The sequence below is a fragment of the Amphiprion ocellaris genome, chromosome 13 (genome assembly GCF_022539595.1).
Source record: "Amphiprion ocellaris isolate individual 3 ecotype Okinawa chromosome 13, ASM2253959v1, whole genome shotgun sequence".
Lineage (NCBI taxonomy): Eukaryota > Metazoa > Chordata > Actinopteri > Pomacentridae > Amphiprion > Amphiprion ocellaris.
Window position 1 is genome coordinate 30,126,214 of NC_072778.1, and position 16,130 is coordinate 30,142,343.

Genomic DNA, 16,130 nt, shown 5'->3' on the forward strand with positions numbered 1-16,130 from the left:
TTCAGTGTAAAATTTTTAACTGTTAGATATGACCATAAAACCTCCTGAGTTGACAGTTGTTTCATGGATTACAAGTTGTCAGAAATTAGTTAGTTTAAATATGCAAATTAGGAATTACATGATTAAATACGCGATATCTGGCCGATGTAGTACAATAAACACCTAGATGATTTTTCTTTCCACCTGTCTGAAAGAAAATGTGGTAATAAAGCTAAATATGCCAGAAAGGTGACCTGTGCATGAAAATTATTGTTTTTACCAAATGAGATCCGAAGAGTTAATTAGTGAGATTCCAGTTTCTGTGAAAGCTGAGCTACTCTTTCTTACTGTTGCTTTGTATTGAAGGGAGAGAAATGAGAGTCCATCTTCTTATTTAACTCAAAACAAGAAAATGACTAAACATATTTCAACAAACTGTTCTTTTAAATGTAAATGATGACGTTTGGTGCGTATTATTCCTTCACTCTTCATTCTAGTCTTTCATGTATCTAATGCACCACTGCAGTTCTAAAAAGTCAATTTACTCAAATATTGTAGTTTAGAACCATTTTGAGGTTCTTCTGTTTTTACTTTATTTCAATAATATGCTACTTTATAACTTTGATTCACTATATTTCACAGGGAACTTTTTACTTTACTGACAACTGCAGCTCCCAGTTGCTTTTGAAATTAAGCTAACAGATTAAAAACAGTAGAAAACCCCCTTTACACATTACTCCAATTATTAGAGAATAATTAGAGAAAGAAATGACAGTTTTATTCTTAATTCTTCTTCCATCTGTCATCAACCACTGAAACAACTACTGTTTTGATAATACTTTGTACCTTTACTTTGGTGAGCTTTTATTTGCAGGACTTTAACTTCCATTTTTGCTTTTTGTATTGGTACTTTTACTCAAAGTTTGGTACTTTTTCCACCACTGGTGAGCCTTAAACACTGAGGTTTAACAAATGTGTGTTTTTGTGATCCAGAATTCAGCCAAGACTTCCCACCAAGCCCCGTCTCCGTGGAGGACCAATGGGAAGTGAGTACAAACACGCTGCTCAGCATCAACCCGCCTTCATTCACCCACATAATTGAGAATTTATAATTCACCGGAGCTCGGCTGCAGAATACCACACCGGCCCTGACAGCCACTTGCTCAAACAAACCCCTCAGGAAGCAAATAAAGGGATTGATTTGTTGTAGATGTGAGAAGCAGAAGACTGGAGGGGCTGCCAGGCGAGGAGTGATGGAGGGAGTGATGATGGATGGAGGAGGAGAGGCGTGGAGGATGTGAAGCTAATGAGTTTGGACAGCTCTGACGCTGCACAACAGCAGGACTGGAGCTCAGTGTGTGTCTGTGTGTGTGTGTGTGTGTGTGTTTTTGTGCGTGAATCAGGCACAAGTTGTGGGTCAGCGAGGGTCAAGGCCACATCACAGACCTTACATCACTGCCAGCGCCGGGCAGGACAGGAAGAGCAGCTTGTACCAGCAATGTTACAGTGAAAATCAGAAACATTTAGCATTTTTACTGCCCTGAAATTACATCTCTTTCCTCACATTTGAAAAAGTCCCCAGTAAAGTCAAAGCCACAACAAAAGACTGTTGTTTTGTCTGACTAATTTCCTCTATAATTAATGTGCTCCATTATAAAGATCAGTAAACTGTATCATTGTTAATTTAGCTGCTTTTCACTGTTTCTACCAGCAGCTGTAATATAACAATTTAAATTTCTTTTTTGTTGTTGTTCTAACCAACCACAGAGCTAAGTGCACAATTTAAAGCAGTTATGTGTACATCTGATCAAATTACTATTAAAAAAATGAAACTGTTTTGATTGTATCGTTCACACAAAGAAACTGATTTGGTTTAATTTTACCCTCTTAAAAGCGCTATTTCAATACGGATGTTTTCAGCTTTTTCTAAATTAGCAACCTGGAGCTAAAATAAAGTGACTATAATGAGTCATAGAGAGGCAGAGAATGCTGTACTTTAAAGCTGTAGTTGGCAGAAATCCTGAAAAATCTAAATAAACACACCAGAATTACAAAATATACAGCAAGACTTTCCCGTGGGATTCAAACCCTGCTCTCCCAAGTGAAAATCCTCAGTTTTTCAACCTACTCTCATGTAATTGGACTTAATTGCTGCTTACACAAACTCACCTGATCCAAGGCTAAAGATTTTAAGCCCTGTGATTGGTTGAAATATCTCATCACAGGATAGATTTTCTAAAGCTTGAAAATGAAGTCAATAGGATCTGCCGAAGTTTTGTTTCCTCTCACATCACTTCAATTACAACAGTCTGAATGGTTAGCATGGGATTTTTACCATATAAAAAACTGCCTAGCTCAGCTTTAAGTCATCTAGTAAGCAGGATGACAAGCAGAATTATTGAGAATGTTGCTCCATATCTGTTAATATGTCAGTGTGGTGTTTACAGCTTGTCCTCCTGCCCCCTAGTGGCCAACAGAACATATTAAAAGCAGCATTAATATCACATTGTTTGTTAATGCTGGCATTATGTCGCTCTAAATCGCTTGCCTCTACCTGGCATATGACATATTTGACTTTCCACCTTTTACTTTCCTTAGGCTGATAGATAAGGTTGTTTGTTTTTTGTTTTGATTTTGTTTCCCACCGGCCCCCCTTAATGTATTGATAGAAGATTATTTTCGACAGCTTTGCTTTACAAACTCAAAACACAATGTGTGTCAGTTGAGTTTAGACCAAAATCTGACTGAGTCCGGCTGAGTTTTTATGCCACAATAGCAACCATTATACCATCAAATATTTAATTTTGGAGAAGGAAAAAACATAGGAATTTCTGTAAATTGGAGATAAAGAAAAAAATAGCTACAGTGACTGCACTCTGGCTAATTACAGCTAGCAGGTACGATACCATTAGCTTTGGCTAATTCACACATTTTTTTCATTTTTTTCTGATTGAAATTTCAATTTTGAAGTCTCAAAATCTTAGTGATTGAGTTTTTCTTATTGAAGTAAATATTACAATGCTAAATTTTAAATTAGAATGTGTAGAAAATGGAACGTCAGACAAACTAGTTTTGCTAAATGCTAACTAGCTTAATGTGTAGTCGTCAAGTCCAGCTATGGCCTCATTATGCCTTTTGAAAAGTTCTTGCCTTCACCAGGAAACAAGCGACGTAACTCCTGTTTTGGGGCGTAATCATATACTATAAAACCTTATAACTCTGTCTGCAAAAACTCAAATGTTTCAAGCAGTTAATGATAAAAAGAGAGAGGAAAGCTTGGAGCTGGCTGCTGTTGCTCCAGAACAATGTGTCGCTCCACACAGCATCAGGTGGTGGAAGCAGCCAAATGAGGCTTTGAACTGTTGCTCCATGAACCTTCCTCATCCGCCCTGCACTGGTACCTTACTCTGTATATTCATCATTTTCTGAATGATGAAAAGGTCATGCATGTTTCTGAGGAGAATCTGAAGGTCCAAGATGTGTCTCTTCCTTCCACAGAGGGATAGTGAAGCTTGAACACGGGTGGATGAAGTGCACTGAAATTAAAGGAGACTATGTTGATCAGTATTGCAAAGAACAATCTTTTTCCTGTGGCGTTTTCTGTTGAGGTGAAGAATTTTTTGACGTACCCTCGTAAATAAAGAAAACAGGGCATTGAGGCTGTTCAGAAAAGAATGTAACACCTGAACACTTTGTCTTCATATGTTTCAGCTCCAAAAGCCCCTCCAGCCCACAGAGCCTCCCTGTTTAGTTCCCCTCAGGTTACTGGGACTGACTGGTGTTCTGTGTTTTCAGAGTCAACGGGACTCCATCTCCCCTCTCTCTCAGCCCGTCTCCAGCCAGCAGTGGAGGAGGAGGAGCAGGAGGAGGATCCGGGGGAGCACCGGGGTCAGCGGGCAGCGTGGCGATCCCCCAGAGGATCCACCACATGGCCGCCAGTCACGTTAACATCACCAACAACATCCTGCGGAGCTATGAACACTGGGAGACGGCTGACCGGCTGGCCACCGACAGCCAAGGTAGTACTACACTTACTTTACATGTACTTTCAGATCGGCGGCCACATACGGAGGGAAAAAGGATGAAAATCAATCAGCTCTGTTGACTGAGCATGACTTCACATTTCTAACATCTGGAATCATGGTTAGTCATAAATCTCTTTTGCTGTAGTTTGCACCAGAGGTCTGTGGTTTCTGTCATTTTCTACCACAGTGTGAATCGCAGCTCGCACTAACCTGCTGTCTTTTCTGCTGCAATAGTAAAAAGTTGTGCTCCAGAGGTGTTTTAACACCCACCAGACAGCAGGCGTTTGGAGGAGCATAATAGAAAAGCTTTTATGAACTAGCTGTAGATCGCAGCCACACAGAGTAGGCAGCAGAATATTACAGAGAAGCAGTTGATTCATACCAGTACACTGCAAAAACTTGAAATCTTACCAAGTCTGTTTGTCTTATTTTTAGTCAAAATGTCTCATCCCACTCGATTTAAGATAAATTCACTGAACAAGTGACATTTCAGCAGGATGGAGGGACTTGTTTTAAGACAATGCATCTCAAATATCTTGTTAAGTCAAACAATCTTGTTTTGAGTTGTATTTTACAAGAAAACTCAATAAGTTTAACCCTCGTGTCATCCTGTGGGTCAAAATTGACCTGTTTTAAAGTTTGAAAATGCGGAAAAAAATATATTTTCACAGTGAAACTTCTGATGTCCACATTTTCAACATTTTTGGGAAATCTTTGAACATTTTTTGGTGGAAAAAAAGAAATGTTAGAAATTTTTCTTAAGAACATTCAGAAAAAAATAAACCAAAATCCAGCGAAATTCGCTGGATTTTGGTTGTGATCGTCAGCAGGCAGCTGATGTAGCGTTCACTTGTTGTCATGGTTACAGTAATGCTGTGCCACTATCTTGCAATGATACAGAAATCTTTAACAAATCTGTGGATCCAGACTATAAGCTGCATCACTGCCAAAATCTAATCACTTGGTCCTTGTGTCATTTCTGACCTGTTAGTCCGTTTTTGAGTAATGTTGCTAACAGACAGACAAACCAGCGCCAATCGTCACATAACTTCCTTGGCGGAGTAATAACTCGCCTGTCTGTTGTTGCCCACAGCGCCATCAGAAAACCTCCAGCTGTAGCTGCATGTTTCCCTTCAGATACTGTAAGCCTCAGTAACTCTGCCTCTCCCTCCTGTAGGCTTCTTCCAGGAGCTGGACTCGGTGATGGAGCCGTTGAGTCAGCAGAGCAGCATGACGGAGCTGGTCCGCTACATCAGGCAAGGACTGCACTGGCTCCGCATAGAGGCTCACCTGCTGTAAAGACTGGACCGGAGCCAACATTTTCAAAAGAGAAATGGGCCTGGGAGCTAGAACTGGGATAACGAGTGAGATGAGACTCTGGACGATGCTTCGGTTCCCACTGGGATCCTTCAAATGACCCGACGCCACGCATGGTAATGTAATGGCAAACACTGTGTGGATAAATTGGACTGAAATTCACCAGCAATTAGGACTGAGCAGTAAATAAGTTTGGGAATTTCAGCTGGGAATCGCAAAATACAAATTAGCGTATTAAAAATCTGGCTGATGCTGCTTGTTTTGGAGCAACAGTTTGTCAGTGCTGGTAGCTTTAAATGCTGAAGGGACAATACTGTGCTCCAAACCATCCTGTGTCCCTGAATAGAAATGTAAAAAGGTTTTACTAAGATGGGATCATTTTCAACAAGATAAGTGAGAGGCTGCTGTGATTAAGGAGGTTGAATGTAGGGAAAGAGCTCAACTGAGGCTCATCTCCTTCAGCAGTGGACCAGAAATGTGTCAGTGATTGGGACTAGAATTAAAGCCTCGGGCTGCTATTGATCCGAGTGGAAAAGTACCGGTCCAATCCATTAGATAAGGACCATACTAGTAAAGGAAAGAGGCTCGGCTCCAAACACAAGAGCTGAATTAATGGAGGTTGAATCAGCCTTCTGCTTCTATTTCAGTCCATCTTCTGTCTTTAGAGACGAAGCCTCAGAAACAACCTACAACTAGAAGCTGCTGCGTGAAAAGAATTATGGCCAAATCTGTCAAATTTGACATTTTTACATTTAGATTTGCTCCCTAACCTGATGACCTTCCAGGTTACCATCAGTTTATTCAAATACCTCACCTGACTCTTAATGCATTTTTCTTGGTCTTGTCTCAATATAAATGAGTTTTATTATCAATAAACGTAAGAAATACAAAATTTTGACAGCGCTTTAGATTGTATCCCACAGATTACAATGTAAATATACACTACTACTTATGGGGTAGTAATAAAGCACTTTTTTGGACACTTATTCTGGATCAAATTTGTTACCATAGAAGAAAAACACAAGAGGATAAAGAATAAGGAGAAACAAGTGTATGGCAAAGAGCAAGAAATAAATGACACTGCACTTATATGCTAAGTTTATATTAAATAATGGTAGACAGTAATGTTGTTACCGGGTAACAAGGCGGGAAACATCCAAGAAACAGAGTAACAGTGTTTTACCTGCAAATGGGAATTAGTTTTGGCGATCTTCCAAAGATACTTCCGGCAGCACCAAAGAAAGATCACCACAATTATAAGAATTGAGAATAAAAGTTAATTGGAGTGTCTTTTACTGAATAATATCACACTTTTTATCAGTTTTCAAGGGTTCATAAATAACAAGAAAATGCATAGATTTCTGTCAAATAAGACAACACAGACACACTGCTTTTACTGAATGGGGAGAAATCATGCTTGCTGTTGTGTGTAATCACCCCCTAAAGGCCTGTTTGGAGCAGGAAAAAGCCTGTAACAGCACCGACGCTGCAATGAAACTAGCTTTAGTTAGTTAGTTAGTTTAGTTTAGTAACATGCACTGTAAAAAGTGGGTAAATATGGTGTTCATTATTAATATTAAAAGGAAAGTTGTGTCTTTATAGCTACGGCTGTGAGATACTTGTGTATGTTTGCAAAGTTAATATAAAACGCTGGGGAGCAGTAATGTTGTGGTAAACCACCTCATGATAAAAAATGATATTAGAGAAAACCTGTAGTTTTAATCCTTTATAAGACATAGCTGTTAAGACTTAAAGGCTACTGGTTAATACGTATTTACAGTGTCATTTATTTTCAGGTGCTTATTCCCTTGTCATTTGTGATCTAAAGCATTACCCAATTTCCTTCTCTTTATTTGATGATTGAAGCCAAAATAGCAGCTATCTGAGGCCTGGTCCACATTAGGTTTAATAAGATCATCTTTACTGTCACTGCACAAAGTACAAGCACTAAGACAACAAAATGTAGTTTCCCATCTAACCAGAGGAGAGCATTAAAGTGTCTTATATACAGTGTGGGTATACACAGGATGAGCACAGTGGCTGTCATGAGCATGCCAAGCCAACAGGTGGCGACATAACCCAAACCCTAAAGCCATGTTGACCAATCAAAGCCATGTTGACCAACCAGAAGCCTGAAAAAATCTATTACACTTTCCAGTAGGCTAACCAAAGGCTGTTCTTTGCCGAATAATGTATTGTTATGATGTGTAATGTAAGAATAAGGCCTTCAGATAAAACGTCCCGTCAGCGCGGTTAGCATCAGCACTGCTTTGGCCACCATTACACAAAAGTGTCTCATATAAACAAAGATAATGGCACAAACTCTGACTCTCACAAGCTAAAACTCAGCCTTTCCTGTCTACACTGCAAATGGAGTTTCCAAATATCTTAAACTTTTACAAAATCTCCCTTTTCAGTGACCTAAAACTGTATTTGCTTGTGGACAAAACACACAGAGCTACTTTTTATATAGTACCCATGTACATGTGGACAACGCCTGACTTTTCCTGAAAAGTACAGTCTAAAAGTAGCATTACCAGTGTGACCAGACATGTTGGTACCACTCTGGTCAGGACATGGACCTGGACGTCTGTAAGAGTCAGATGAGCTTTTTGTTTAAGTAGAACCTGGTCAGAAGAACAAGCAGTCAGCTTACTGGTCCCACAAACGAACCTTTTCTCAAGTCAAATAAAGCACTTTTCTGGTTCTCCCCTTGCTGGTTATGGGCTTTTGTGAAATTCCACTCAGTTCTAGTTCCCATAGTAACCCTCCCACTAAGGCGTCAAACACTTGCGGGGGGAAAAACTACAAGATTCAGTATGATTTGGCTCTAATTAAGCCCCCACCCACGTGCAGAGCAAGTAAACAGGGTGAAAATCTCACGTCGGCTTTTCTGCCCTGATGTCAAAATAAAATCTGCGACGTTGTACAGCACTTAATGAGATCAAATCAACTGCTGGGCATCTTATAGTGGTTTCCCAACATTTGTTGTGTTGTGTTGTTAGTGTGTATACGTGTACAGCTGATTGTCAAGTCTATTTAAATCATTACCTGACTGAACAGTAACGATGTTTGTGTACCATAATGTACAGACTGTGACTCCTGAAAACAGTGTTTGTTTTTGTTTTTTAGTGTCTTGTGAATGAGTCAATGTGAATGAATGAAGAAGTGAAGGAAGAAAATAGGGATCTATATATGTGTGTGGGTGTGTGTGTGTGTGTGTGTGTGTGTGTGTGTGTGTGTGTGTGTGTGTGTGTGCGTGTCCATGCACAGGCTATGGCTGCATTTACACAGCACCAAAAATAGTGTGTTTTTAACTCTTTGTGGCGCATTAAAACAAGAGTCTACACAGTTTCTAAGTGAATTCTCTTTAATCTTCCCATGTGCTATAAAGATTTAAAATCCCTTTATTAACATGGTCTCTGTAAATCCAGCACATCAAGCATGAGCTTTTAAGTTTTGGATCATTTGACCATCGCTGAATGTGTATGGAAGACAATGCGGATGTGAAAAGTAATTTTCACTTTGACAAAAAGAAAAAAAAACAAGAAACTCAAGTGCCTCTATTTGTGTCCGGTGGGAATTGCTCTATTTATTTAAAAACAAAGAATGAATCTAAATGATTTTCCATACCATATTGGTATAAATATGAGATTGTTTTTCGTAAAATCAAATGTTTCCATAAGCTTTTTACTGGCGTTTATGACGACACCAGGGTTTGGCTTTAAGAAAAAAAGACGTGTGATTTAACGTGTCAAATTTGCATCAGTTGCTGTATTTTCTTTTTTTAATGATTTGAGCAAGAATGGGTTTGTCTGAAATGCCTGAAATTTTAAAGTCATCGCATGCAATAAATGATAGCTTCAGACCAAGAACTACTTGTGCCCATTTGGAAAAAGAAAAAAAAAAAACAGTCAATGTACTTCCTGTTGCACAAGTCATTTACAGTGTGAATGTTTAACTTCACCTGGAAACATGAAGCCGCTTTAAGTGAACAACACTGACAGGACGTGTCCACCAGAGTGATTCTCCTGAGGCCAGCAGATGTCTTTTAATCATTTGCACTTCCACTATCTGCATGTTGCTGTTTTCTAAATCATTTGCTTTGGGGAAACAACAACAAAAACCTCTGAGGATCAATGTACACAGTAAAAATACCAAATTTTGCTGAGCATTTGGATCATGCAATAAGGCAGATCTGCTTGTTTATTTGCTGAAGTGGCCATTTTAATTGCAGTGCTCGGCTCCCAGCATCCAAATGTGTCACCAAATCAATTCCCCAGTTACTATTTTGACGGGGCTCCATCACTGCATCCTGGGCTTGGACTATTGTAATCGCTTTAAAGAAATACAACGAGGCTTTATCCTCCCTATAGCAGAATGATAATGAGATACAGTCAGACTGTCGAATGGTCATAATGGTCTGCAAAATTTACATTACACTAAAAATGTCAGGAGAATGCTAATTTTTTGCAGTTAAAATAGACTTTCCTCTCTACTTAGATTCAATACATTTGACAAAAACTATCTGCCGATTTTTTTAACTACTTGCAGCACATTATTTCCACAAATATTGCATATTATAGCAACCAAAGTGTCTCAGCTGAAAAAACAAACAAACAAACAAACAAAAAAAAACCTGCACATCCAAAACGCTCAAAAGCACTACCAGCTGGTCAAAAACACACATTGGTGGACACGTCTCTTAAAAACAACACAAACCCTTCAATAAACAATTGGATATTTTGGTAATTACATTAGTTCAGCTTATTTCTCGCTGAGAGTAAGACACAGCGTTCATGTTTGTACATTAAATATGTAGCTAGAGCTAGCAGCTAGTCAGCTTAGCATAGCGTAAAGGCTGGAAATGCTGAAACAACTAGTTTGGCTCCATCCAAAGGTAGCCAGATGTGTCCTCCAACACTCACTAATAAAACACATTGTATGTAGCTTGATTATTATGTCCAAAAACATATATAAAACGTGTAAAGGAAACGTGTGTTGGGAGTTACAGATTGTTTCTTGTCTGGGCACAATAAATGTTTCTGTACAGCCTAAATAATAATAATATAATGTCTTAGTAAGTGGGCTTCTGGGAAGCTGGTCGTCACATGTTGTTAACTTTGGACAGAACCAAGCTAGCTGTTTCCCATTGTTTGTAGTCTTTATGCTAAGCTAGGCTAAGTGGCTGCTCATAGTGGACCTTTACAGCAGGGATGGAGCCACACCTACACATGAACTCATAGAACAATTTAAGTTGTCAACAACTGAAAAGCATAAATTGGAACACCTATTAAAAGGACAGTGACCAAAAAAAAGTAACTATTGACCTACAGCGAGCTCTGTCTATTCACTACAGTACAGACAATGTTGTTCTCTAACTCTCAGCCAGAAAGCAAACTTGTCAAACTATTCTGTTAAAATGGACTCATGTTTCTTCATCTGAACACCTGAATATGTTTACTAGTGACATTTCTGGACAACAGTCCAAACTCCTTCCTGTTTGTTTTATTTTTTTTTAACAAAAATGCCTTTTAAAGATGTTTTTTTTAATTGTTTGAGGTCATGAAGTCAAATTAGGAATGTCCCAATGAGCCAATGAATTTCTGCGACAGCCAGCACACAAAACCCACAATCTGTTTCTGTTTGACCTCAGTCATCAGCAGTCAGTAGTTGATCCACAGTGTTGCTCAGTCCAATTCAATGATGTTTGGTGTTGTTTTGTTTTATGGTGAAACAGTGATGTTACTATATGGTTATTGTTAATTTCACTCAATGGTCCCTTCTTTTGATTATATGCAGCGGTAAAATACTCAATAATATGCTGTAAAAAGTCAAAAACATTGCATCGGTGACATGGGAGACATCAGTTTCATTCCATTATTACGCCACATGATGGCTACAGTAAATGTTGAATTCATGCAGCAGTTCATTTATATGCAATGTCAATATGTGGGTATATTCTGACACATTTTGGAGACAGACTTCCTCAGCATGGCCTGTTGTTCTGCTGGCATCTTATTAAATATCCCATTAGCTCCTGTTGCATTATCACAGTTGTCAACTTGTTTATCAAAGGCAGCAGTGACAGAGAAACAACATCACTGCTGTTGTGATTACAATAGAGAGATAAACAGACTGATTTATTTTTTGACAACAGATGGAAGCAAGCCGATAATACACTGATAATCTCTCCAGTTGTGATGAGTGTCTCAAATATTTGTTTGCATTTCACAAAATCACAGATACACTTTGATTGCTTTGGAACAGGCTAATACAGTAAATGAATTAACAGTATTTACAAGGATAATAAAGAGTTTGGTTTCTTTCTTTGAAAATTCCTATAATCTATCAGAATGATGCTTTTGTCTTGTTTTTTTCTCGTATTCAATTGTCCTCAGTTGTCGAATCAGCGTCATGCAACAGTGTTAGAAATATGAAAATCTATTCTCTATCCAATAAATAACCATTTGCTGAGGTCACTGGAAGCAGACAATAATACGCTCTCACTACCACACTGTTCGCTTGTAGAAAATAAGTGCTAAATGTTACATAATGTTTCTTAATTTGTATTTATTTATATTTAACCAACAAGTCCCTTTCAATTTGTTCCTGAGAAAACGAACTAGTGTTGTCGTAGAATGCACCAAATTGGTGAATGAGCTCTGCAGCTAAATTACTGTGGCTCTGTCTACATGTATTTGTTTGCAAAGCAAGTAAAAGGACGAGTTCAGCACTCTTGATTTTGTGAATGGAAGCTTGGATGTGGAACCAGGAGGTATTTAGCCTAGCTTAGCATAAAGCTAAAAAGCCAGTAGAACCTCGGTGTCCGTACATTACGTATACATGCATAACATGCCTGTGCTCAGCGCAAGGTCATTTTGTTTGTGGCTACATCTATATTAAATGGTCACATTCTATGTTGCCGTGATTTCTGATCATCAATAACGAATAAACAAATGCTGCATTTCTTAAAAAATAAAAATGCTGCATTTCTGATAATACCATTTGGGGGAATGAACAGCCTTGGCGGAGTACTGCGCTCTCTGAGTGCTTTTCTTGTTAACTTTGTTCAATGTGTATTTTGTCTCTGTTTTGGCAAATGAACTGCACTAAAAATACAAGTATAGGCAAATAAAAATCTTTATAACTACACAGTAGTTATACTACTGGATTATTCACAATATTATCAAATGAAGGGAAATAGTGCTGTTTGCTTATGTGCTGAATCACAGTTTTGACACCCATGTCTGTGCACAGTTAAGTTGTGACTCATTTCTAAAGCTGTATAATATTTTTTTCCTAGCATTTTTCCTGTGAAAGCAAGTTTACATACATTAGTCAGAACTGAAAACACAAGCAACGAGGAGTTCATTAAGTCCTAAAGTCTGGCTGCAACTCAGTTATTTACAAAAAGAACAGCATCAAAAGGATTTTATCAGTGCTGTCTCAGTGTTATCAGTTAAATGACCGATAATTAAGCAATTTTTTAAAAATAAATATGTTACAACTCGACTTAAAACCCCAACAATTATGAAGTCTAGCATTATTAGTGACGACTAAGGTATAAATAGGAGCTTCAAATCAGTTTGAAGTTGTTTTATTGTACTGTTGTAGCTGTTCCACAAAACAGAAGGATAATTTTCTGCCTTTCATCCCTTAATAGTTAACATATAAACTAGAGAAAAACACTAACTGGTCATTTTTGTATTGGCTCTCTTGCTTTTACACTTTAGAAATGTTTGGATTTTAATGTTATTAGCAAACTGCAAATATTTGCTTTCCTTACTTAGAGAAAAATGAAATGGCAATACAGTTCAGGTACACACTCCTGCAGCTTCACAACTCTGATCATATGTGTAATATTAACATTATGCCAACATTTCATTTTTAAATATCATGCTACATACAGACACCCCTGAATTTGGAAAGCAATTGTACAAGTGACCAGTACAAGTCAGTTAAATAAACCTGATACAGTTTGTTAATTAGTGAGTTTAGCAGCATTAACTGTCAGACTTTTAAACTTTGAACAGAACAAAATTAACTTACTTCCAGTCTTAATGCCAAGCTAAGCTACAAACCTCCTGGTTCTGGTTCCATATTTAACACTATATATATATATAAAATAATCCAGAATGTTTCCTAGAATGCGAAACTCTTCCTTTAAACCCGTTGTAGTAGAAAACCAACACTGCTTGTCCTACAGTGAAGTTGCTTCTCATTTAATCATCAGATATCAGCTGTGTGTTCATAAAATTTGTCAACTTGCTCCCTATTTTACAGTAAACAGCAAAAAAAAGCAGAATTCTGCTTCCAACCAATCAGTAATATCATATTCCTTTTGAAATCACGTTAACTTCCACCACGAAGCGTTCACTGTCTCGTGTATTTCTGTGATTGCCACTTTGCTTCCCTCCTGCAGCATTAAATCATGTGGGAAATCAAAACAGACCGAGTGAAACCGACCATTAAAAACAAGTTTCTTTAAGGTTATCAGTGGTTCTGTTCCCTGCGGTGAAAAACTGCTGGTTGGATTCTGCTCTGCAACTCTTAATAATGAATCTTTAGAAGTGTGAGATGTAGCAGTTTTTAGGCATCAAACCATAATAGTGAAATTGCTTGAGATTCATTGGTATAATTATCCAAAAAACTGGGACTGTGGTAACATCTTATGACTTGTGGAGCCTCAGTAGTCCTCAGCAGGAGCAGAACCTTTTCCTGATTAGTGCCATAAAGCATCCAGACTCGCGGTGTTCATGGGGATAGTCGGATTTGGTTACAGCAATTACACAAAAGAGTCCAAATCTGTTTTTATAATGTTAAAATGTTGGGCAGAACCTGTTGGGCATCCAAATATGATTCCATTGACTCATTTCAAGCCAGACTTTGGTGGTTTTGAGTACAGCAGCAACACAGTGCCTCTGATCCAACTCAGACACAGCTGTCTCTGGATCTGACGTACATCACTGAGTAAACACAACATTGTAAAGACAAACTAACACACCTGTCCAACATGGGTTGCATTGTATTTTTAAACTGTGTTGCACATCTTCAGCTGTTTTTCTGTTTCTATCAGTGCGATCTTTTGGCCTTTTCTATTGTTCTTTTTATAATGAAGTTGTTCTATGTGATGATCAGAAGTTGTGACACAGTTCCATTGTTTTTAAATATTTAATGTCTCTGAAATATGGATTAAAATCTGTTGGAAATAGTGATCCTGCTGCACTGGCTGTCTTACTTCTGTTTTATTAAATCAGCTGCAAAAACATCAAACTTCACTTTGACGCTGCATGATAGAGTTTCCTATTAGGTAAAGGTAACAAAAGAAAGCTAAAAGCATTTTTAAATCATTAAAAAACACAATGTACACTCTTTTAATAAGAGCACAATAGGAATTTTACACTCTTTTATAAATAACAGCCTTTGAGTGGCCTTGATGTACATTATAAGAAGCAGGCGAGTCTTCTTATTAGCACTAATGAACTCTTATTTCTACATCATAGCAACTATTAGCCTACTTCACCATGCATGATTAATTCATTGAATGTAGCAGCACATTACAATTCAAGAGGGAAGAGGAGAAGTCATGTGTGATGATGGAAAAAAAAAGGGAGACGGACTTCAGAGTGTGTGAGAGAAATGAGAAGAATGAAGGAGTCTGCTGTTAAACGAGGAATTAAAGTGTATTTTCTGCCAGACATAAATCCTGTCTAATTAAGTATTTCCATAAATGAGTAAGGAGGTGGAAAGCCTATTTGCAGGCCTTCAGATATGCAAGACCGTGTGTGTGTGTGTGTGTGTGTGTGTGTGTGTGTGTGTGTGTGTGTGTGTGTGTGTGTGTGTGTGTGTGTGTGTGTGTGTGTGTGTGTGTGTGTGTGTGTGTGTGTGTGTGTGTGTGTGTGTCCTTGGTGTAGAGACAACACACTGACAGCTTAGATTTATAGGTTTAATTGCCATAGGTAACCATGCAGTCAAATAAGCTCTCAGAGATATGGGTTAGCACACACACACACACACACACACACACACACACGCGCACACACACACACACATATTCCAGAAATAAGTGTCCATTAGCCCCAATGGGCAAATGTGACCTGAGCAGAATACGAAAGTGACTTTAACGTATCACTTTTTAAAATTACTGCACTGAAAATGAGCATTGAAGTGCAGCAAGCTACAACACGCTGCATTTATTCTGTGTGACGTTTCAGAGGAGTGTTGAGACAGCTGCAGAGAAACACAGCTAATGGAGCGTGAGCGCTGGAACCGCCGTTATCGACTTCTACATGTGGACTGGCGCTGTGATCAAGACGGCCGATGTGAGAGCCTTCCCTTCCCTTTCTGAATGCTCCCGGCATGCAGACAAGAGTTTGGAAGTTGTGAAAGGGCTCATTATCCATTCCCATGTTAAATTCTTCCAGTGAATAAAAAGCTCCACGTTGTGCCTTTAAAAGGAAAACATGCTGGACTTGACTTTGAGCAGCAGAGAGCTCATTTTTAATGGATACGTATTCAAATGAAATGCAGAATTTTTGAAAGAAAGTAACTTCAGTGCTTTATGATTAGAACTAATACTACTGGGAATATGTATGTTTCTGAATTATTAGTTCCACCGGCAGTAAAAAGGCGGTCAGCCACAACCAACAATTACTCTGATTTCTGCTGAATCTGCATCAAGGACATCTTAGTAGCATATACAGTATATCTATAACATGAAAATAGCATTGCTTTGTCCTTGTGTCCTGCTGTAAAATGTGAGCAGCCTGACTTTCCTGATTCGAAGGCCAAGTGGTTAGAGAAGAT

At 38.5% G+C, this 16,130-nt stretch overlaps 1 protein-coding gene across 3 annotated transcripts in view; it reads left to right on the plus strand.

Moving 5' to 3' along the window:
• Positions 1 to 14,539, plus strand: part of aff2 (AF4/FMR2 family, member 2) — a 221,450-nt gene extending 206,911 nt beyond the window's left edge. For all 3 annotated transcript variants that reach the window (XM_055016689.1, XM_055016690.1, XM_055016691.1), the window contains exons 24-26: positions 973 to 1,025; positions 3,775 to 3,998; positions 5,182 to 14,539. In XM_055016689.1, coding sequence (XP_054872664.1) covers positions 973 to 1,025; positions 3,775 to 3,998; positions 5,182 to 5,303 — 399 coding nt within the window. In that variant the 3' untranslated portion in view covers positions 5,304 to 14,539. The remainder of the gene's footprint in view (positions 1 to 972; positions 1,026 to 3,774; positions 3,999 to 5,181) is intronic.
• Positions 14,540 to 16,130: the final 1,591 nt, after the last annotated feature.